This window comes from Protopterus annectens, chromosome 12.part0, assembly GCF_019279795.1.
Source record: "Protopterus annectens isolate FY-2018-M chromosome 12.part0, PAN1.0, whole genome shotgun sequence".
NCBI classification, from domain to species: Eukaryota; Metazoa; Chordata; order Ceratodontiformes; family Protopteridae; genus Protopterus; species Protopterus annectens.
Window position 1 is genome coordinate 366,944,059 of NC_056746.1, and position 24,240 is coordinate 366,968,298.

The 24,240-nt window shown below is 33.6% G+C and overlaps 1 protein-coding gene across 1 annotated transcript in view; it reads right to left on the minus strand.

The window, feature by feature from the left end:
* LOC122816580 (cytochrome P450 3A30-like) overlaps positions 1–24,240 on the minus strand; it is a 336,585-nt gene that overhangs the window by 29,831 nt on the left and 282,514 nt on the right. The window contains exon 10 of the mRNA XM_044089466.1: positions 7,203–7,363. Coding sequence (XP_043945401.1) covers positions 7,203–7,363 — 161 coding nt within the window. The remainder of the gene's footprint in view (positions 1–7,202; positions 7,364–24,240) is intronic.

Below are 24,240 nucleotides of genomic sequence, written 5' to 3' on the forward strand. Positions count from 1 at the left end.
GAATTGTTCTGTTTCAAAAGAAATTCTATTTGTTTTTCTCTTTCTGCATATCTGCTGTGAATGTAATTTAAAGCTTACTCTAGTCCTGAAATTGGACATTTTTGCTATTTGATCATTTCATTTAGAATTCCAATGTGTTCTTGTAATCTTTGAGAATATCCATTTTTATTGTCCAGTTTATCAATTTGTAATGAAAGATTATGAATATTAGTGAGTGAAGACTGTAAATCCTTTTTAAATGACTGTTTTTTTGTGAAGTAGCTTTTATATGACTCATCTTGATAGATCAGTGACAAGGTGTTTGCTCATCCTGAAGAAAGAGTCTTAACTTTAGTAGCAAATACTGTGTGTTTTGATTCCTCTCTTCTTCAGTTCTTTTATTTATGGCAAACAAGCTCTCCTCTTAGTTACTACAGTACTAGTATAATCATTATCAAACCTGATAATACTATCACCCATTTTAACAAGGGAATTAGGCCAGTTTTTAGTATCAGATCTGTATCCTGACAGGAAATAAACTTTAAAATGACAAACCCTGGTGTAGCATTTCTCTTTTCTGAATATTTTGACAGTGATCTCTGAGCTCTTTCAGTTCCAAAAGATAAAACTTCTGGTAAGTTTAGAATTTTTGGCAATCAAGAGGAGAGATAATTTAGCATATTGTTTCCTTCTTGTTTTTCATGTAGTCCATCGATTCTAATATTATTTCTTCTAGACCCGTTTTCAAGATCATCTATTATGTCAAGATAAGAACTGTTCTGTTTCAAAAGAAATTCTGTTTGTTTTTTTCCTTTTGCTACTCTGCTGTCCATGTTGTTTAAAGCTTATTCTATTCCTAAAATTTGAAAATGTTGCTGTTTGATCATTTTGTTTAGAATTCCAATTTGTTTGCTGTAATCATCTTTGATAATATTCATGTTATTGTCCAGTTTATCAATTTTTAATGAAAGATCTTAAATATAAATGAGTAAAGACTATACATCATTTTTAAATAACTGTTCTTGTGAAGTAGCTTTTATATGACTCACCTTGATAGATCGCTATAATGATGTTCTTTTTTATAGAAACTTCTTCAGTATCTCAAGGAAAACAGTTTTACCAAGTCTGAGGAATTTCTGATGTTTCTAAGAAACATATTCCTGTCAGGAATATGAATAAAGTTGTTGAGCAAATTTCAGATGTGCTAGCAATTCTCCAATTTGATCACACCCCCTGCAGTTAATTTCCGAGTAAACTCTACTCTTTTATTTGGGTCTACATTTTCTACTTATTAGAATAGGTCCCATTTGAATAATTTTCTGCAATACTAATGCTTCTTTTTTTAGTATTTCCTTTCCCATTGTCTATATTCATATGCAATATGATACAAATATTATATTGTTCAGAGTCTCATGTTATAATTGCATTCTAATTCTTCATTCTACTGTACGTAAACTGTAACTTAGGAAACAAGGGCAATGATCCTTCCATTATAACAACCAATTAATGTATCCAAAGTAATGTTTATATTGCTAGTAATTTTTGTCCAGTTAGAAAGAGTTCACTGAAACATTTTTATTCAAATCATTTTTTTGCCTGTGATGGAACATGTTCAACAGAGTACACTGAAATCCAGACACTAATAAAGTTTGTTGAAAAAAAAAAAAACAAGAACTAAACCAGTTTTTTTTTTCTGTACTGTTCATCCCCCAACACACTTCCTTTGAGTTAGCTACCCTTCAACTTAATTTACCAAATTCTGACATATCCATGTCTTTGAGAAAGAAAAAGAACCCTTTCAGATGACTGAGCAGTCCAACAGCTTTTGATGCACTATGTTTAGCAGCACACAATGTTGCTTCAGTTACAATACTGCTGATTGAAAAGAAAATATTCCAGAGTTAAAACAAATATAAATTGTGCTAAATAAAAATGAAATGTTGCTTATTCTTCTTTTATGTAATAATCATATACTTTAAACATCCACAATGTACACAAGTCAGGTTTTTAATATTTACATATAGCTAAGAAACGTTCACTGTACTTATTCTTTCATTCCTGTTAAGTAAATTCCCTTAACATTAAACAGTATGTTCAGTTTTATTTACCAGTGGCTTTTGGCGAGTTCTTGTTCTTTCACTCAATTTCTTCAGCTTAGTAAGTTTATGGACATGATGGACGTACTTGGAAATGTGTGTGTGTGTCAGTATGTGTGTATGTGTGTGTGTGTGTGTGTGTGTGTGTGTGTGTGTGTGTGTGTGTGTGTGTGTGTGTGTGTGTGTGTGTACGCGCGCGCACGCACGCATGTGTATGTATACTTATATATGTTTTGACTCAAAAATTACATTGTTACTTATTTTTGGCAGCACATAAAAGATTGAAAATTGGGTGTTAAACCTCTACTGTTTTGATCCAATCATTTGGAATACAAAAAACATTTCAGTTATTGTATATTTTTTAGAATGCCTAATAAATAATATGGTGCAGTTTGGCACTATTCCTTTATAATGTTCACTCACTTTTAAAATGTCAGAGTAACTTTTCAAATACAAACATTCAGGTATTAAACCCTTACTTCCCACCATTATCTGCATCTTTTCTGAGGATATCTTTTAAATTTCTCACTCATAAACAGCTTTCCCCTGTGCCTCATTTATGTTATAGACTTTATAACCAAAAAGTTCAAAGGCATTGTATCTTTGCATAACAGTGTACTCCTCAAAGAATGGTGTACTACTCAGAGAATGGTATACTACTCACAGAATGGTGGTCTACTCACAGTATGGTGTACTACTCACAGAAGGGTGTGCTACTCACAGAATGGTGTACTACTCATAGAACTAAACTATTCTGATGTTAAACATTCCATGGCACCCATCACTGAAGGGTAGGGACAGATTTATTTTGGTCACTATAAATAGTACTCCTACATCGATCAAAAACAGGGCCTCTAGATTCAGATTAGATTTTATCATCTCAATACAATTAAAAAAAAATAACTGCAAATATATAAATGTGTGGGCATTTTAGTTGCAATCAGTTTCAGGAATACTTATTCAAAGGCACTTGTAGATGGTTCTTCACAACATTAGGCCATGCCATCTGCAATGGCTTCCTACTTGAAGCTTGAGGTAACTAAACATGTCACACATTTTAGGTTTCACTTGAAAAGTATTTGAAAAATAATGCAGTCTGAACTTTTCTGAAGAGATCCCTTTCCTTCTTACTAAATACTTCTTAAGCTGCAGTCCACCATAACCTTTCATGTACTGCAAAACAGACAGGTCAATTTACTATATATTTTCCTTATTACATTATAAGAAATGTGTACACCCAGTACTTTGTATAAACTTTTTTGCTGTTAACTCTCTATTCTCATCTAATTTATATCTAGTAGATGATCACTGAATTGTTTACTACTGTTGTACAAATATACATCTGTAATTGTATTATTTCCCTTATTTATTTCACTATTGAAGTATGCTGGTGTCCTGTCCTGGGTGAGTTTGTCTACCTCGTACACAGTGAGTGTCTGTATAGGCTCCTCTGTGACACTGAACTAGGTAGAGCAAAAATCATGGCATGAATGAATTAATGAATTAATGCTTTTGTCAATTCTTTTTTCTTTCTTTCTTTTTTTCTTTCTTTCTGTCTGTCTTGGGTCATGCCTGACAGTCTACTCACTGAGTTAGTAATCTAACAGCCAAATAGATAAATGAATAAAATTAAGGCATGTCACCCAGCCCTAAACAACTCCTAACTAAAAAGTCAGAAAATTTTGAAAATATCACACTGCAGACCAAATGAACAGTGTATCACATCCATCACATAAATGGCATGGATACACAAGAATAAAACAGTAAAACTTTATTCTGAAAATGATCAGATGTATATTAACTTTTGTGCAAAACTTTTTTGCCAGATATAAAAATAGTGAAAACAAGCCACCTATATCTATCTATGATGCATTGGATGATTAGTTGATTCAGCCTCATCATCATCACCTTTTTTCCCTATTTGTAGTCACTCCAATGATTACTTTAATATTTACGGGCCCCTATCAGTTAATCAAACACACTAGTCAGCAAACACCTCTTTGTTGAACCCAATTAAATGAAATCTTATTCTGTTGAATGATCATTTTATCAAAGTTTTTCCCAGGGGAAAGAAAACAGTGGGCCATCATCAGGGCTTTGCCCTTTTTCTACCCTAGCGCGATCTTGGAATTGGCATATTTAGTTATGGGGGAGTGGGGGGTGCAGCCCCTCACCACAGTGGATTTTAAATTGTGCTGTTTTTGTTGCAGTCACTGGGTTGGCCAAGTGGTTGTTTGCCCTGGGAAAGTATTTCATTTAAACGATCACTTGATGCATTAAGTTTCATTTAATTGGGGTCTACGAAGAGGTGTTTGTGGAATAATGCATTCAATTAACTGATACAGACCCAATATTTATATGGTTAATGTTTAAGCCCTCCCCTCTTAGTCTTAAAAAAGGCTTTAATATAATCTCAGTAAGACCAAGTAGTTTGTAACTACAAAAGTGATGCTAAATGCACCTTATGTATTCTGGTCCAGTATATTTTGTATCACTTTTGGGAATAACCTCCAAGACTTGAAACATAAACCTTTGAATAGATCAATTTTTCTTACTGCATTTGTAAATCTTGTGCATTGGTTTCCCCTTAACTCTTTACCTCTATAATGGTGTTTTAAAATTAATTTTAAAATGTCAGATGTGAGAAAATTCTAAAACGATTTTGGAACCAAGCATTACGTTATCATTGAACAGACACAAGATACTTATAAGTGCCTCAGTTATAAAACCTGTAAACATATCCACATTTTAGAAAGCTTTAAACATAATGTACTTCAGTCTGATTATAAAATAAACAAATATGCAGGTTATAACACAGAATATGTGACATACATAGAATTTTGTATTGTGTGCCATAGTTTTTATATGGGAGAGACTAGAAGACTACTAGTAAAAGGTGGTCTAACTATTCAACTGCTTAACTAAGGAATGGTAGTTATATATGGAGGTCATACAGTGACATGCAGGTCATACAGTGACACTAAGCAGAGTCTACAGTCATAGAAGTTATAAGTTTAGCTTTATCGCATTCCATAAGCAATATTTCAGGTATAGCTTATTGGCTATTAGTAACATCTTTTGTTACAGGACCGACGTTAGTAAATATGCAGTATTATGTGGTGTGCCCTTTTTAAGAACTTATATAAAACAAACTAACTCAAATGGTAACATTTCTTTGGTTGCAGGCAAATAGATATACTGACAGTTTTATTATTAACCTTTGTTGCATACAAATCTATTAACAACAGACCCTTTCTTAAAGTAACTAAATGCTCAGAAGACTTAGGGTCACTTTGGAATTTACATTTTCATAAGCTAGTACAGTGAGCCCTTTTAAATGTATCTTTAGCCAAGGTTCCCAGAATTTAACATATTATTCATTTAAGGCTCAAGTCACAATTTTAAGAAATGTATTAAATCATCTGTCTGTGACTTTTGTGGTCTGTCCATACTGAATGTCAAGTTGTGAATCATAAGGGACTGTGATTTGGGAAAGGTTGTAGGCTTAGCCAGAATTTTTGTTTCAGTTTCTGACAACTGTATGCATTGGAATTCTCATCATCTTTGTATGTCTTTAGTGAGTCCCAGTCAGATGTGGGGACAGTATCTTGGTCCATTCAGCTCTGGACAGTTTTTTGCAGTGTCATGCCTATCATATATGATCAAACTTTCTGAGTTTTTTTTTTCAGATGAGTAGTAGTTTTTTGGAGTTCTTAACTAGGTAGATGGTTGGCTTTGGCTTTTTATGGTGGCTGTTGTTTTAGGCTGAGCAGGTTTTGATTAGTGGCTGCACATCGTTTTGAAGAGCTTTTGTAGACTTCACTAATTGTCTTATTAGATTTCACTAAAACCTTAATTAATGTTTCCAATTTGAAGAAGTTACAGCAAATACACACAAGTTTTTTAGCTTCACACAAAATGTTCACCAACAAAAAAATGTCTTCACCAATTAACACTTCTCACTGCCCTAAGGATCTCCATCTGCCAGAGGAAATTACCATCTGTACACACACATTTTTAAGTGTTTCATACAGTTTAGCACATAAGTACAGAGGAACCAATAATTGAGGTAATCCTAAAGGTCAGTCGCTTTAAATTACAATATTTCACTCAGAAAGGCAGCATTCCTTTCTGAGGTGGAGAAAAACTCAAGTAGAGCCTTTGCTTTCAGGCAAGTTTTTCTAACTTCATAGTTTATAATAAATATGTTCTTCTGCCTACTGCAATCACCAATGCAGAAATGTGCAGTGCATTTAATAACATGAACAGTTTCTGTTCATGAGCTTTCAGTTTTTAAACTGAGGTTTATTTACAAGGGAAACGCAAAAAGGAGGAGTAACCTAAAAGAAACATGATCATTAATGCACAACTAGGTACGTTTTCAAAGTCAACATTTTCAGTAGTCCAGAATACACAGGGTTTTCCTGAAAGATGATCAACAAACAAACAGTGATGACAAATATCAGTAAATAAGCAAACAGTGCTGACAAATATCAGTTATCGGTCTTCTGCCTTCAAGACTTTTTTGCCTACAGGCTTGGGTAATCCCATTAGTTCTTAACATAACAGATCATGCTCTATTTCCAGTTTTCAGGGATACTTTCCATGCTGTCTTTGTCCTTCACATGTAGCTCCCTAGAGATTCTTCTTCAGAATCCTTTCTAGACTCAGATCTTAGGAAATTTACACCCCCTAGATCTAGTGCCCTTGATATATCCGAAAAGGCACCTATTTCCTATTAATTGTTATGGAGACGTTTCCTTTGGTTTGCCTGTGTGTTCTGTAATTATTACAAACTCTTCAGTTCCCTTCCATGGCACAAGCTCTGCTAAAGGCAATCCTAGCCCTAACTGGTTTACATAAGTAAACATCAACACCACAAGTAGTGTTTTCCCAAATTCAGCAGTCACTATGCCACATGACCTCCCTCACCATAGATCCACACACACACACACACACACACACACACACACACACACACACACACACACACACACACACACACACACACACATAGACACACACACACACACACACACACACACACACACACACACACACACACACTAGATGCTTCAGCTGTGATCTACAGAGAAAGCTCTACTTATTTACTGCTGTGCTTTTTACCTTATCAGGGAATGTGTCATCAATCTCCTGTTGCAGTTTCTGCTGCTCATCTGGGTGGAGAGCCAGGTTATAAGCTAGGTATGTGAGAGCAGTGCTGGTGGTTTCATATCCGGCAATTATGAACAGAACAGACTGGGCCACAATTTCATCATCTGTTAAAGCTAGAGGAGTGCAGAATTATAACAGGGAGAAGTAAAAAAAGATTATCATTAAAACCACAACAGAGGAACAAGTGGAAATACGATACTCTTGTTATCAGGTTTACATGTTATTAAAGATCAAGCAATACTAAATGCACATACGGTAAAGAGCTAATCTCTGGCAGTTGGGATTTCAATGAAAACAAATTGAAGTCATTTTATTTTATGAAATGATGCCTGCTGGTTTGCCATTGAGAATGGCTCTTGCCAACGTTATAACGTTATTATAGAGAATCTCAGTTGCTTTTTTTAAAGCTTTCTCACTATGTTAAACCCATTTAACATAGCGAGACAGTTTTGAAAAAAGCAAAGGAGAAAGCAAGATCTCCGTTGCTTTTTACAAATTGTCTCGCTATGTTAAAGTCATTTAACATAGCGAGGCAGTGTGAAGCAAGGGAGAGCTTACATTCTCTGTTGCTGTAAAAAAAAGAGTTATAGCAATGGAAAAAGTCTGGGCGACCTGACCTTTTTCCATTACTATAACTCTGATTGGTCAGCATGCACGTTTTTGAATATTAATGGGGGGGGGGGGGTCGTTGTATAAAAATGCAATAAATAATGATATAAAACAGAAAATGAACACAGTTGATGTGATACGAGACTAATGGGGACAGAACCCTTTGAGGAGAACAGCAGCACTGCCAGAGCTGTAGAGAAAGGATGGTTTAAAAGTTTAATTTCTCATGTATTGACATAAGATTACGCTGAGTGAAAACACAGTTTTTCTTTCCAATCTGCTCATTCCAAGGCACTATTTTGCCTTTGGAAATAATGACAAGCAATCTTACTAATTTCTGATACACATGTATGACTGTTCTCATCTTCATCTTTTAATGCTGGAATTATTACTTTTCTTCGTCTTTCTTTTAACCTATATGATAACAGTTTGGAAGAAGTAATACTTTCACCCAATGGAACATTTTTCGTCTGTTCTATTTTATGTCAAGATAATGAAAATAAAAAAGTGTTTTACATTTGTTTGAGTTGTCAAATTTGCCATTGTATCAAAAGATTAAAATGACAACATTTATGTCTCTTTCATTTCAATTGTACCAAAAGGTTAAGATTATGGCACTCAAGTCTCTTTCATTTCAAGAGCACAAGTGAATAAAAAAAGAAATCAGCTGCTATTTTTCATTCAAAGCAATGTTTCTGGACAAGTTTCTTTACAACCAAGTCACAAAACAAAACCTTTGCATTCAGCATGTGATCTGATAAGAATTAGAATATTATTTTCCAGTAATTATAAAAAAATATAAATAAAGCAGACTCGTCGTTTACAAAAATGTTACATTCACATAGTGAGGACAGTGTTGCTGCAGCTGAAAATATTTTGTTACAGAGAGCACAAAAAAGTAAAATACATGGACAAATTTGTCTTTATCAAACAATATTAATTCCCCAGGACAGTCTAACTCTCTGGGCCTGAACACAGACAATAAGAACATGAAGACAAGAGGTCCTTGTGGTCATTCTGTGCAGCATTTTTACATAACTGTATCATTCTAAAGATATTTTAGCTACAATGCTTAACATCACTCTCAGGCATTTGTAGATATCAACAAAATCTGCACATTACACTTCATCGCTTTGGTATTAGTGACACAACTACTTCCCTACTTCACACAATTAGATATACTGCATTGATTTACTAACTTTTGACAAGCAAGTTGTCATACTTTTCATTAAATATACACTTTCAGAGAATGACCAGGCAATGACAAATTATGTAGATGCTGTAATTTCTGCCGCAACACATGTTCAAATTGGACAAATGTGAGGCCTGTGATACTTGAAAATCATCTAAGAAAAGAGAAAGATACTTAACTTTATTTCTGAAAAAAAAAGAAAAAAAAAAAACAAACTGCAAGTTTTTGCTAGTTCTTTGAGTAAAGGCAACCTCAGAGGTGGTTATCATAAGTAGCAGAGGGTGTGGCAATGCAGGTGTGCTCATCTGATAGTGTAAGAAGCCATTCGCTTGCATAAAAGACTAGTTTTGTACATTTTTATGCATGCTGGGGCAATCACTATTTTCTGCTTTTTTGGGAGACCTATATATATGGGATATACATAGACCATTTAAATAGTTTTGGAGAGCTGAGATGAACACAACACTGACAGCCTTCAACACTTCACCCCTGAAACATTGCAGAAGTATATTTTGAGGCTATTTCATGAATGCATGCAACAAAAACGCTCCCATGTGACAGAAAATTTATAAAAACTGGATTAAAATATTGTTTGTGGATGGGAAAATGCAATCTAGCCTGCATTTAAAAATTGACAGTCATGGCTTTCAGAAAGTGCTACAAGGAACCCAGCCCTGTGATATAGAAGGATAAAGGTCTGACTATGCACCAGGTGACCTGTGTTCTACTAGTAGCACAGGTGTTGGAGGGATGGGATGAGAAGAAGGCTGGGACTGTGTGGCCCACAGTAGCTAGCCTATCTTGGGGGAGGGAGGCAGCTCAGCATACTGTATCAGCATAATTTACAAGAATTCATGTGTATCATATACACGAAGGAGCCCAGAATGCCTGTGCTGCACAAACATGAACTGCATAGCCAGGAGTTTACTTATGTACTGTAGTGAGCATGCACTTCCTGACAGCAGCAATTATCAAATGAGAAAGCTGCCAAGGGGGTAATAATCAGGCAATCCATAGGATCAGCAGACTGGTATCTCACTTCCATCAGGAAGCAAATGGGCTGGATGGGTCTCACCATGATGGAGGAATGAATGGTTTGACTGAGTACCCGAATGGGGAGCCACTGGGCAGATTGTTGGAAACAACAACAAAGTAATCCATAGCATTTTTCTGAAGAAAACGCTGGATACAGCCAAAGTGCTAGTATTGCACAGCTACAAGTTTCTAGTACTTTCAGCCCAAGTATCCACCGCTTATATTTTATGGTTTTACTTCATGGATTGTTGCATGCTGTCCGGTTCGATTCTCAGCTAGAGTGTCTTCTGTGTGGAGACATGCGTGAATGGGCGTACCTTCATTGAAGGTTGTGCATCAGGGCTGGCAACTCGGCACGTAAAAATCTACTGCCAATCATTAGCGGACTGGAGTTCCGCTGTGGCAACCCCTAACCGGGAAAAGCCGAAAGACCCAACAACAACAACAACTTCATGGATTGTTCTCTCTTCTAAGTTGACTTTTGCCTGAAAGCTGAATTAGCAATATTCTTATGAGAAAAACTTTCTGCGCAGTCTTGCACAAAGATTTATTTATTTGTTAAAATACCAATTGACAAATAAGTAAATAAAAAAAGAAGCAAACCAGACAAACTCATTTGACTCAAGTGCCCTTTTCAGGATTGACCTGGGAAATCTGTTTAGTAAAGTGGCTTGCTCAAAGTTGCACCAAAGACAAATTGATGTTGAGGGAATCAAACTCTGGACTATATGAGCAGCTTGTTAACTCACTACAGCTCAGTGACACCTCCAGGTGTTTCTACAGTTACAGGAGTCAAATATTACTTGCTCATATTTGCATTAATAATTCTACAACAATGCTACATATAAGGTATCAGAGACTTTTATCTTAAGGTTTACACAATGACAAACAAAACAGTATTTTCATGAGGTATATTTTATTCATATAGCAAAAGTTTAGAAGATAATAGTCTAACATGTTACTAAACGGTAAAAGAAAAATTAAGAAAAAACAGGTAATGTGAATAGAATTACTTCCAATTAACACTATCTCAAAAGGCTTTGGAGTTGTTTTATTGTTTACCTCCCCTCTTGCTAAGTACCCATTAAGGTTTCACTAATCTATATAGAGCAGATTTTTCTTTGCAATCTATCCTGCTTTCCCGAAACCAGTCTGCCTCTAATCTTCAATCATTTGGGTTAACCATGGTTCCCATTTTTCTCTCAGTCTTCTGTTTTTCATCACCTCTTCCCTCATCTCCATTTCTTGAATACTTTCTACACTCTGCTACTTTCACTACATCCTCTATCTGCGGGGGTTCTACACACCACACTACCACTTTCTAGTTTTAGCTTTCTTAGCTGCTAACATTATCACTGATAGCAGCTCATCTATCCCATTATTGTACTCTGCATTCCACCCCAAAAAAGAACAGGCCCTTTATTGAATTATTTTCTATACCTGCTACTCACTATAATAAGCTTTGCAGACCTGTCCTAAATTTGTGTAAGTGGTCGCATCCAAAGAAGATATGCAGGCAGTCTCTTTTTTGCTGATCCTGACACCTCCAACAATCATTCCTCACTGTGTGGAACATCCTCTGTAGTCTATTTGGGATGTAAAAATATTTGAGCAAACACTGTCAAGCAAAAATTCTACATTTCCTAGATCACAAACCCTTCCTGGGTAATAACCACATTTCAGTCCAATTCTATGATGATAAATTACTCTCTGTTATTTCTTCTCAAGCACTTATAATATCTTTGTTTCTATCCTCTTAACCTCCCTGCAAAACTAAAACTATATATTTGAGATATTCACTATTCTGTTTAGAAGTTTCCTCCTGACATATGAATTATCTACCTAACCAAATGAGGCAATTCATTTTCTTGTTTTTGGTTTCAGTTTGTTTTTCCTGTTAACTGATACAGTTCTTCAGACTTACTCTGGAACTCTGATAGTAATCCAGAAATGCTTTTACATTCCTCCCATTCCTTTAATTCTCCTCTTTTAAACTAACTGATCACAATATTTCAGTCTTGCTCTTATTCTGCTTTTGATTGTATATCGGATTTCTTTTTCTCTGTAGGCAGTAAATGTACTACTAATTATGTATTTTACCTATTCTCAAGGCCTTGACTATCTTGTGCTTTAATCTTTCTTTGTTGCCCCCCACACACACACACCCAAAAGGCTCTTATTAAATCTTTCCTCCCTAACCTTTTTCCTGGTCTTTCAACATTACCTTCCACATTACCACATAATTGTCACCCTGATATTGCTCCAGTCTAACCACTGAGATGTTTCCATGTACTTATTAATGTCTGGAATTCCCAAGCCTCCCTTCTCTCTCTACCCATTGTTATCTTTTCCTATGCAATTCTACTTGGGGCATCTCCCTAAAAAAGTTCACATCCATTTTTTAACCATCCCATACTCATTACATCCATTGAAGTCCAAAATGCCTGACAATAATATAACTTGTGTGAAAAAAACATGCCAGTGAAGGACCCACACTCATTGATCAAACTCGAGGTTTAGCTGCTTAAACTTACTCAAGTTATTTTTTTACTTTTTGCATCATCTCCTTGAGTATTTTTGAAAACTGGTGTATTTAGCCATTTGCTCTAACCAGGATCCCAAGTAGTTAAGTCGAGGCACCTGTAAACTTTTAAACTGAGCCTCTAATTCTACCTGGTCTAGCCTATTTATCACAAATTTGTTTGCTTTTTCCTTTCTTGCTTGCTTTATAGCCTGTGAGTCTGCCAAATATCTCTAGTTGCTTAAACAACTCTGAGAGATCTTTTCCTGGATCCCTCAGCTTAAGAAGAATATCATCTGCTTACAATCCTAATATAAACTCTCTTCTTTCTCATTTATAACTTTTTATTAGAGACTACCGGATTCTTCCCACTAAGTGATCCAAATATGTTGCAAATAACAACGGAGACAAGGGGCATCCGTGTCTAGTCCCTCTGCTAAGGGGAAACCACTCTCAAAGTCCCTCTTTGATCTTCACCTTTGCCATTGTTCCCTCATAAATTCTTTGCAGTACATCTACTAATGGGCCCAGTATTGCTATGGCTCATAGAACTGTGAATAAATAATCCCATTCAACTCTGTCAAATGCTTTCTCAGTGTCTTAACTAACCAGTGCTACTAGTTTTATCTGCTTATATGCATCTTGCATTATCAAAAAAGAGCAAAGGGTGTTATCAAAGGTTTTTCTACCTTCATTAAAACCACTTTGGTCCCTGTATATCAACCTTGGGACTATCTAGCCTTTTTGCTATAACAAGCAAAACAATGTTATAATCATGGTTAAAACAATTGTTATGTGGCAATATGACCGAGGGTGTCTCAAGTCCTTATCTTTTTTTGGTATTACTGCGATTATCCCCTTGCACCAGGATACAGGAATATCTCTCCTAACACTTTATTCATTAACATCACCCATATTTGCAACAGTGTTATGCCTCCCACCTTCATTATCTGAAATGGGAGACCATCCATTCCCAGGAACATTCCTATTGCCTGTTTTTCCATATTTCCCTTTATTGCCTCTTGACTATTCTCCTTAAGTAAGTCCTCTTGCTCAGTATGAATCAGACTGTACAAGGGGACCTGGTTTATCCATTCCATTAGTCCATCTGTATTTGTTTCATCCCTTGTTTCAGTCATATAGAGCTCCTTATAAAAAGTTTTAAAGACCTCCAATACCTTACCCGTCAGAGTTTGGGTATATCCTGTCCTCAGGTCTATGACTAGAAGTATTGTTCTATCAGCTTCCTAATATTTTAACTCACCTGCCAACACCTTCATTGCCTTTGGGGAACTATCATAATATAGGCCCCTTAAGGCTACACATTGCATAAGAATCTTTTCATCCTCCCCTTTCTGCAGTTTCTTTTGTATCTCTCTCATCCTTTTTTCTTCCTGTGAAAACTTCTTTCCCCCTTTTCTTTGATATGTTTTAAGCTCTTGTAGCAATTCCCTCCTTTTTATTGTTCTTGACTGTTATCTGGCCCTTTCTTTACTCCTCACTCTATTCTGGACCTGATATTTTAATTTGTTCTATACTTCCACAGTTATCTCTTCTATTTCATCTTACTCCTAATTCAATACTTTCTTAATCCAGCTCCTGTAACCATTCTCATGCAACCTAAATAAGGGTAATCTACAATGCATATTTAATCTTTCACTCTTGCCCAAATCTAACCAAGCCATCAGATGTGCATGACTGGAAAAAGTTAGTGGGACTATTTTACCCATTTCACTAAATCTAAATATCCTGTTTACATATATTCCTTGTCTGTTCTTGACAGGCAGACATAACTGTATTGATATTTGGCCTCTGTCTAGTACAGATAAAGAGGTATTTAAATATCCTTTGTATACTATTTATTTACATTTTAATAATTTTCATATTTCTCTGAATATCACAACAATCATAAACAGAACTGTTTGTTCCTCATTTGAAAGTTCATAACTGTAAGAAGAAAATACTGCTGACAGTATGGGTGTTGCTTTAATGGCTATTGAGATATCATAAGCTGTTTATACTAAATTACATCATTCAGCTCTATTGTGGTTTTTGTGGCTTACAAAATACAGTTTAAGATGTAGAACTGAATTAATGCAACTACTGTAAAGGTTACTTTGTAGGGAGTATTTTCCCATTTACATTTTTTCCAGTAACATTTATGACTAGAGATATGACGATTTCTTTGAACTGTCAGGTGAAAACGTCATTTTTTAAAAGACTCGGTCACCCGCCCCTACACACACACACACACACACACACATACACACTGGGAATTAAGAGTACAAACTCAAAGAACTCCATTGGAGGGACTGAGTTAATAGCTAATATCATTAATCATCTTTACTAACTGCCAGACTACATTATAATTTATGTACTTATTTAAATTTGTTTATTGGGTAGTGCACTGATCTGAGTGGACACCAATTCAGATGCAATCTGGGTGATTACAGTCACACAAAAAAACAAACAAAATACAGCCATACATAAAAGCAATGAGCAGTTTATCAGATTTCAGTTTTGCTACACCATTGTCTAAAATGTGAGCAATAAATTAGTCTTCACCTAGAAAAAAGAACAATGAATTACACACTATTTACAAGGTAGTTGTAAGTAAAAGCTGAAGCTAGTAGATTTTACATATAACTCATAAAGAGAAACAAATTAGACTGTCTATACATAGTATTTATAAACAATAATAAAAGCAATGGTTCTGACAATCCTGAGTAGAGGAATAGAAGGATGAGGCCAATAAAGTATGAGAGACTTGAGTATTGTGTTGAATATTTTTGGACAAATGCAAGAAAGTAGAAAAAGTAAGAGATTATACTATGTGTCATTCTTTTTGAAGACAACTTGTTGAAGGTTATGTAGCTGAGTTTCGCTTATTGAGTATCCTACTGAGTGTTCAAAGTTGTCAGGTTCATCAATTCCTATCAAGCTGAGATGACTGTACAAAGTTTTCTGGTTCAGTTTCATCAATTCCTATCAAGTGGAGATGTAGGATACTTGACTTGACAATTTGTCAGTAGATCTGTATTGTCAATAGCTTTAACTCAATGAGTTGTTCTTTACAGGATGGCTGTTAAAATGGCCAAATCAATCTGTCCCATATTGTGTAATACTTATATAAACAAGGTGGCTCTCAGAAAGGGGATTCCTTTGAACATTAAAGAGCACCATGCAGAGGGTCATGGCCAAAATGTCAAGCTGTTAGCAGCACAGGAATTTTGCTTTGCTTCTCCTATACATTTTTGACAGGATTAAATTATCATTTTCAATCAAAAATCATTCAAATAAGCTGGACTATTGTGTTGGAAACTTATTGGGAAATTTGCTGGAAAAATAAATTACATTCAAATATTTTCCTGTCATCACTTCAAGATAAAGATTTACCAAAGGAAGATGAACCACTGTAAAATGGTTTCACAAGAAAATTCACTGAAGAAAGAGTTACAGTCTATTCTTTGTAGTATTCAAGACCTATCCTTAAAACTAGATAAACTGAACTCCACAGTCAATGAAATAAAAGAAGACTGTACATAGCAGATTGAAGTAATCAAGGAAGTAGTGAAACAACAGAACTTTCAGATATCTGCTATTAGATTCATAGATTCATAGATACAGATTGATAGATTCATAGATTAGTACTAGGCTGACTGCCTTTGTGGGCCATTTCAAGCCTAGCCAATTACCCCATGTGAGAATCAAACCATGCACCTTGTATCTGTAAGGTAAACACCTTAGCCATTATGCCAACCTTCCACCCTGTATGGAGGATTCTGTCACTGACATTGACATCAGACATATAGAGGGAAAACATAAAGCTGATTTTATTCTTCAACAAAACAAGTTCTTGTAAAAAATTGATGACCTGGAGAATAGGGCAAGGAGGAAAAACAACTGGATTTATGGAGTCCCTGAGCAACCAGAAGGAGATAACATGGTAAACGTCTTATCCACTTGGATCCCTAAAATATTAAACTGTCCTGAAGCCCTGTTATTTGGCATAGAAAGGGCTCATAGATCTTTGACTGTAGTGACACCAAACAAAAAACTTTCAAATTCAAGATCTATAATAGTGAAATTTGACAATGAATATTCCTTTCTAGTGGCTTCAAAAAGAAAAGCTTGTATTCCTCTGTTAAAATCAGTGAAGAAAGCATGAATAAAAACTTACATAATCTACCCTGCAAAACTAAGATTATTCTTGTCAGAGGGGAAAACATTTGATTCCTTAGAAGATGCAGTTTCCTTCATAAAAAAAAAAAATAACTTACTTAATTCTACTGATGATATGGATCTGACTGTATCTTTAAAAAGATAGGCTTCAAGGAACGATTGGATAATTAAAGAGAACAAAATAAATAAATAAATAAATAAGCTCACAGGCAAATAAAACTACCTGTTAGTTATTTATATATTTTTGTCTTAAAATAGACTGCTTCTGAAACATCTTTTAAATGAAATCACCTAAAGGTAATACTTTTCTGTTTTTCTTACATTAATTTCAGTTTATAAGTATTAGTCTCCCTGTTACTGTATTATTGCATTTTTTTCCACTAGAGGGGGTAAGGTATATAGTAATAAGCTTATATTAAATAAACTATTATGAATCTAAAAGGAAATACCATACTCAAACAGTTTTAATTTTTTTTATTTTTTATTCCTTTTCCTTTCTTTTCTGTCCTCTCACTCCTTCCTTTATAAAAATAATTTATTAACTGAGTAACTTTAATCAAATGAGTCTGGTTTGGGGGCTGTTTTGACTGTTGGGAAATGTATATGTGTTGAAGGGAATGTTAAAACTCTTTACTGTTTAGTGCAACTGACAGCGGGGGATAGAGTTAAAATGTGTGCACTGATGTGTTTTTAATCCCCTTTTCTTTCTAGTAATGTTATTAAAGTTGTACAAGTTTCCCCTGCTTATTTGATGTTAAAAAATGTCTTTCACTTAAAATGTGGCTTGCAGAATGTGTCCATGAGCCTTCTGTGTTTAAAGACTTTCTTTTCAGTTTATTTTCCCCCAAAATTATTTCAGAAGGGTTTAGAGAAAGTTTTCAGCTTGTCTCAAGCTTCTGTGTGTCCTTGCTTCACTCTATGAATCTTTCCTGAACAGTTCCTGAGTCAGACAGTAAGTGCAACATGACCTTTATCCCCTCAGAAGCAGGAAGCTTATAGAACACATAAAAGGCTTGTTAAAACAGACTTTTAAATGCTCTAGATTTTAAAATGATATTTTTCCGTATTAAAGGCAAACCATAAGTAGTGCAATTTAATATAATAGTAATTCGTTAGACTTCTGAATGGCTTATTTTAACTATATACACCTGGAACATTTGTTTAATTATTTTAGGGGGAACAAATGAAATGATGCATAAAGAGTACATATTCGATGTGGGACATATAGAGGTGCTCTCATTAAACCTCAAATACAATACACAAAATGTACACTTAATAGTTGAGTGGAAATTTGCGTTAAATGTTTTCAACATTACTAATAAGTGTTCTATTACCTCTGTAACTGGTACACTCATTTTTTAAATGTAATTCTGAAGTTTTTAATAAGTATTATTCCTAGCTGAAACATTTGTTCATACTAGATAATGCTGTAGCACCACTTTATTAGTCAGAAGACTCAGATATGTGTTTTATATAGGGAATAGTGGAATAACATAAGCTGAAAAACACATACAATTTCATTAAGATAATTTATATTTTTGCATAAAATACAGATATTATCGGTCTGCTTTATAATTCGGCCTTGTTATATAATGAATATGAATGCAAATAGCCAAAATCTATGCAGGCTATTTTGACAAGCTTCTAATCTGTGTGAGATTAGTTGAGAATTTGTAATCAGTTATGAGGTTTTTGTAGTGAATGTGGTGGAAATGTAAGTAATTTACATAGGCAAAAATGTTAATATAGGTACTGGTTCATAATGTTTTTTACAAAGTGTAATAAGTACAGGTAATCTGTTTGTTATACAATGTTGTACATATTGGACACGAATGTTATTCTGGTTAAATTACAGAAACATGTACCTAAAACAGACATTATTTACTCATAACACAGAGTTTCTTAATTCATATAAATATTTCAAGTATTAAGTATGGTCTGAGCATATATTCAATACGATAGTTAATATAGTAATAAATATTATGTATAATCAATGCTAGTTATTATAAATGAATTGTTATTTAAAGTTCTTCTATTTGATATATCTTATTATATATTCATTTTGTGTAGTTTTTTAGTTTGTTTTCTAGTAATGTAACATCTTCTTAAAAGTGTAGAATATTTATTTAGAAAATTTCAGTTTATGTACATAGAAATAGTAACAACAATATGATTGGGTGTGTTATGGTGTTGTTAGTAAGTGGTTTGTATGAACTTTTCATCAAGCCTGGAATACTTTATTCCATGTTTGAAGTTAAAAATTTTTATAATTCTGAATTTTTCAGATCATCCTTATTGTGTTTACCCGCAATAAGTTGTTCTTTTGTTAGTGTAATGCTTAATCCACTAAATCATTTCATAGTAGTTTCTATATCTATTGTTTCAATAGATGCCAGCATATAAATGCCTTTCATTAAATATAAATGGGTTGAATAACCCTTTAAAGAGGGGTAGTTTAAATAAGTATTTAACTTTACATAAAGCAGACATTGCTTTTCTACAGGAAACTCATTTACTGACTAAAGATTTAAATAGATTGTTGTTAAAAGATTATTCAGTTTTAATTGGCTTTCAGTTTGGTTCAAAAACAAGAGGTGTCCTTATTCTCTCAGGTCTACCTAAAACAGTGGATTCCTATTCTGATAAGAATGGCATGCTGGGACAGGTGGTAACAGAAATTGATAAAATATACTATACTCTTATTAAATACCTATTGGATCCCTATGATTAGTTCTAAAGCAGTTAAGAAATAATTTTATTTATTTAACATTTGTTAACTGGGAAAGTCCGACTTGGAACACAGCCAATTTTCAGTGGACGGCCTGGGAGAAACACTCCAGATGCATGTCTTTGTAACATGGGAGGAAACCGGAGCACCCAGAGGAAACCCACACAATGCAACGAGGACATGCAGACTCTACACAGAAGATACCCCAGCCGAGAACTGAATCAGAGAACCTCTTGCTGTGAGGCAACAATGCTAGCGCTGCACCACTGCACTATCCAATACTTAGCTATTATAACACTATACTCTAAAGCAGAAATGTTGATAGTTGGTGATTTTAACTGCATCCTATCAAAGACCCTACAAATGTTAACCAAATCAGGCTATCTTCAGTAACAAACCATTCAAATCATTATATTAATACAACGTATATGAGAGCTATATCAGATTTAAAATTAGATGGTTCTGTAAAATATACTCACTATTCTTTTAGATTTGGGACTCAAACTAATATTGATAAAGTATTGGTATCCAATGTATTATACTCCAAAACAGAGGACATACTAATAGTTTCATGTTCCTTATCTGACCACAATGCTATTACATTTTAATTAACTTTTAAGTTCAAACAATTTAATTTCTTGCCAAAGACTCCCAGCATATATAACTAAAATAAAAGGCTTTAATGAATAGTTATTAAAAGAGATAAATCAATTTAACAATAACGGTGGGGTCACTGATGTCATACTATGGGACATATTAAAAGCTTACTTATATGGTAAAGCAAAGAACTAATATATTTGTAAATGAAAGTAATGGGATAATGAGTTAAATGCTCTTGAAGCTGAAATTGATAAATTAAAACTAAACCTTAAACCCAATGATAAAGCTACAAGCGCACAGTTGAAAAACATCTAAATCGGAAATACCTAGAAATCTTACATCATAAGATTTGCATTACTCTAGAAAAAAATTAAATTACAGTCATTTTCAATAAACCCCAAGAGCCTTCATAGAAAACATATCAGATTGAAAAACATGAAAAAATTAACAATATCAAGGAGATTTTTTTATAAAGAAGGGAATAAGACTATTAGAGCTACAAATCTGAAAGCTATATTAAAATGTTTTAGCAAATATTATGAAGAAATTAATAAAACAAAGTCAAACTTGAGTAGCAACAACTTATTGGATAGTTTATTTAAAAGAAAACATACATAATAAAATATTAAAAGAACATAAAAGTCTGTTTCCTTTACAGAATTAAAAGACCAAATTAAAAACCTTAAAACTAATAAAGAACCAGATGTGGATGGGATAATTCCTGAGCTATATAAACTTTTACCTTATAATATTTTTAAAAACATTTAAAATGCTTTTGAAGAAGTTAAGAGCACATCTAATATACCCCCATCATGGAGATATTCTCTTATTACACCCATTTTAAAATCAGATAAGGGCCCTGGTCTGTGTTCTTCTTATGGAATTATATCCCTTTTAAATGTAGACTACAAGATTTTATATGTATTAGCAAAAAGATGAAATCAAATGCTCATTGGTTTAGTAAATGAAGATCAGACTGGATTTGTAGTTAATAGGAAAGTTCAAGATAATATAATAAGACTCTTTTCTTTGATTGCTATGGCAAATAAAACAAGTTATCCATAATAAGCTTAGATGTTGATAAAGCTTTTGACTCTGTGAATTGATCATATGTGTTCAGAGTTCTAAATGAATATAACTTTTCCACTGATTTCATAAAGTTAATTAAAAAGCTTTATGATAATTCAATTTCTTTTGTCAAAAAAGGCTCCTTTATTTCTAGCCCCTTTGATATCTTAAAAGGTACCCAGCAGGGATGCCCTTTATCCCCTTATGCTATCTGCACTTATTATAGAGACATTTGCTAACTATATAAAATCTAACATAAACATTAAAGGTTAAATAAATGAAAACATTTCTTCTAAAATTCAACTTTTTGTTGATGACATTCTCTTCATTAGTGGTAATACTGAAGTCTCACTGGATCATACAGTTAGCTCTATAAACTATTTTGAAAAGATTTCAGATCTGAAATTTAATGACAATAAAACAAAAACCTTGCTTATAAACAAAGAGATAAACTCTTACAAAAAAACTGGCTGGGACAATTTACAGTTAAAATATTTAGGAATTACTTTTGAGGCTAATAATAAAGAATCAATTTTAGTTAACTACCAAAACCTAATTGATACAATAGCCAAATTAACAGACAATTGGAATAAATTATTTTTCATATTTGAGGATAGGCTTACATTGATCAAAATGACAATCTTACAAAAAATCTTATTCTTTAGTCAGTTGTTTAGTATTTCCCCTTCTAAATAAAAGTTTTTAAAAAATAAACTCTATTTTACTAAAGTTCTTGTGGTGTCCCAAAAAAATAAGAATCTCGATAGTCTGGCAAATCAAAAGTTGGGAGGCATTGGTTTCAAGAATATTGACTTATATTCTAAATCTGTAATTATTAAAGTAATAATCCAGTGGCTTGACTCCTCTTATGCTTCCTGTTGGAAATCAATACACGAAAATATGCTAATAGATAATAACAAATCTATAGTAGAAATGTATACAAATTTGGACATTGATACCTTTTTGGGGTTTTAAAAGACTATATATTAAATGAAAAACATATGTTTACTCTCTACCCTTTCATAAATCAAGTTATTTTAATATACAAGAGATTAATTCAATTATCTAATCAAAGATTTACTAATAATATTATTTCCTATAGCTTTCACAAATGGATGCTTCATGCACTCATCTGATTATATGATTACTAGATACAGTCTCGGAAACAGTAGCTGCATTAGACATACAAACTAAAACTATTCCAAAAATCCTAGACTTCTTTTCTAATATAAATAATAATCCATCTAAAGGTAAGTCATACTTGTCAATCATATATAAGATTATTAGATTTGAATTTGTTTCCCCCCAAATTGTCATACTGGAATTACTAGAATTTTGAGAGAAAAGTAAGAAACTATCCTTAAATCTGCAGGAAAATCAACACCCTCTGTATACTGGAAGATTTATACATGGACATTTTGACACAGAATTTTTATAACATCCCACAAAATTGTTGTTATATATAAATCAGAAAAAATAAAATGCTGGAGATGTAATGAAGCCCTTAATGCAGATTGGGTTCATATGCTCATAGAATGCAACACAGTGTTATCTTTCTATACTGATTTTAGAAGCTTTTGCCAAGCATTGTGGTTAGATAATTGTACTATTACAGATTCCTTGATTTTGTTCAGTGCTCCAGTCCCAGATTTTATTCCAGTATCGCAGATACCTCCTCTTTGGTCTGTCCTAGTGTTGCTAGGAAAGTTATAACTAAAACTGGAAATGCAAAGCTACCTTCTCTTTTACTAGTGAATTTATCTGTCTAGCCAGATCTGTTTGTAAAAATGAATTATCAACCATAAAAATGAGAACTAGAAATATAACTCATCAATACATATCCTGGCAGAAATTCAATGATATCACCCAGGAAGAAGAAACAGCAGTCCACAACCAAATAGTGAAAACCACTTATTTAATATATAAAACACATAAAAGTTTAACTTAAATTACTGCATTTTCATCCTCAATACAAAGACTTCATCAGATGCAATGTATCCCATACTACCTTTCTTTTATAATCCCATCAATTATCTAATTAAAACCATTTCAAACATCAATTTGTCCTTAAACTACTAAAAAAATAAATACATACTTTAATAACATTTCTGATTAAATACTTATAAGTTTAAAAGTTTTTATAAACCAGTGTAAGTAAATCATATTATGTGCAAACCAGGTCTTTATATCAGCCATTAAAAAATATTTGTATTATTAGTTCTTGTGCAAACCACACATATACATTTTATAAAAAATAATGTAAGGTCTCCCTGTAGTGACCAACTACCACCATTACAGTAAACAGTAAAATATCCTAAAGAAAAAAATCATTGCTTCAGTATTACATGTTTAAAAAAAACAATATATTCGCTTCACATCACAATTTTGCAGCTCTCAATTTTAAAAGGGAGGCTATAGAGATGTTCTCATTAAGACTAGGGGGAACATTACCTTGCAGTGTTATCTGCCACCATAGTTCCCTATACTCTATTTTCTTCTCCCAAAGCCCTCCCTCTTCAGTCATTTTTAACTTCTTCTAGGACAAAAAATATAAAACTTGCATTCTCACATTCTTTTAGATGTTTAAATAAGGCATTATTTTCTTTTTTTTTTTGTTTGAATATCATAGTGGTGTTCATAAATTCTTTTTTTCAGTTTTTGCTCTGTCTTCCCCACATAGAAAGACTCACATTCTTCACAAATCACCAGATAAACTAAACCAAAAGAATGACAATTTGAGAATCCCCTTCCTTCTAGCCACTTATTTCTACAAGGTAGTAAAACTTTTCTACAAGCTAATGTTCCCCCTGGTCTTAATGAGAACATCTCTATAGCCTCCCTTTTGAAATTGAGAGCTGCAAAATTGTGATGTGAAGTGAATATATTGATCTGATGTTGTTAATCTTCATTCATTCCTTACTGATGAAATGTTATTAAAGTATGTATTTATTTTTTTTTTAGTAGTTTAAGGACAAATTGATGTTTGAAATGGTTTTCATTAGATAATTGATGGGATTATAAAAGAAAGGTAGTATGGAATACATTGCATCTCATG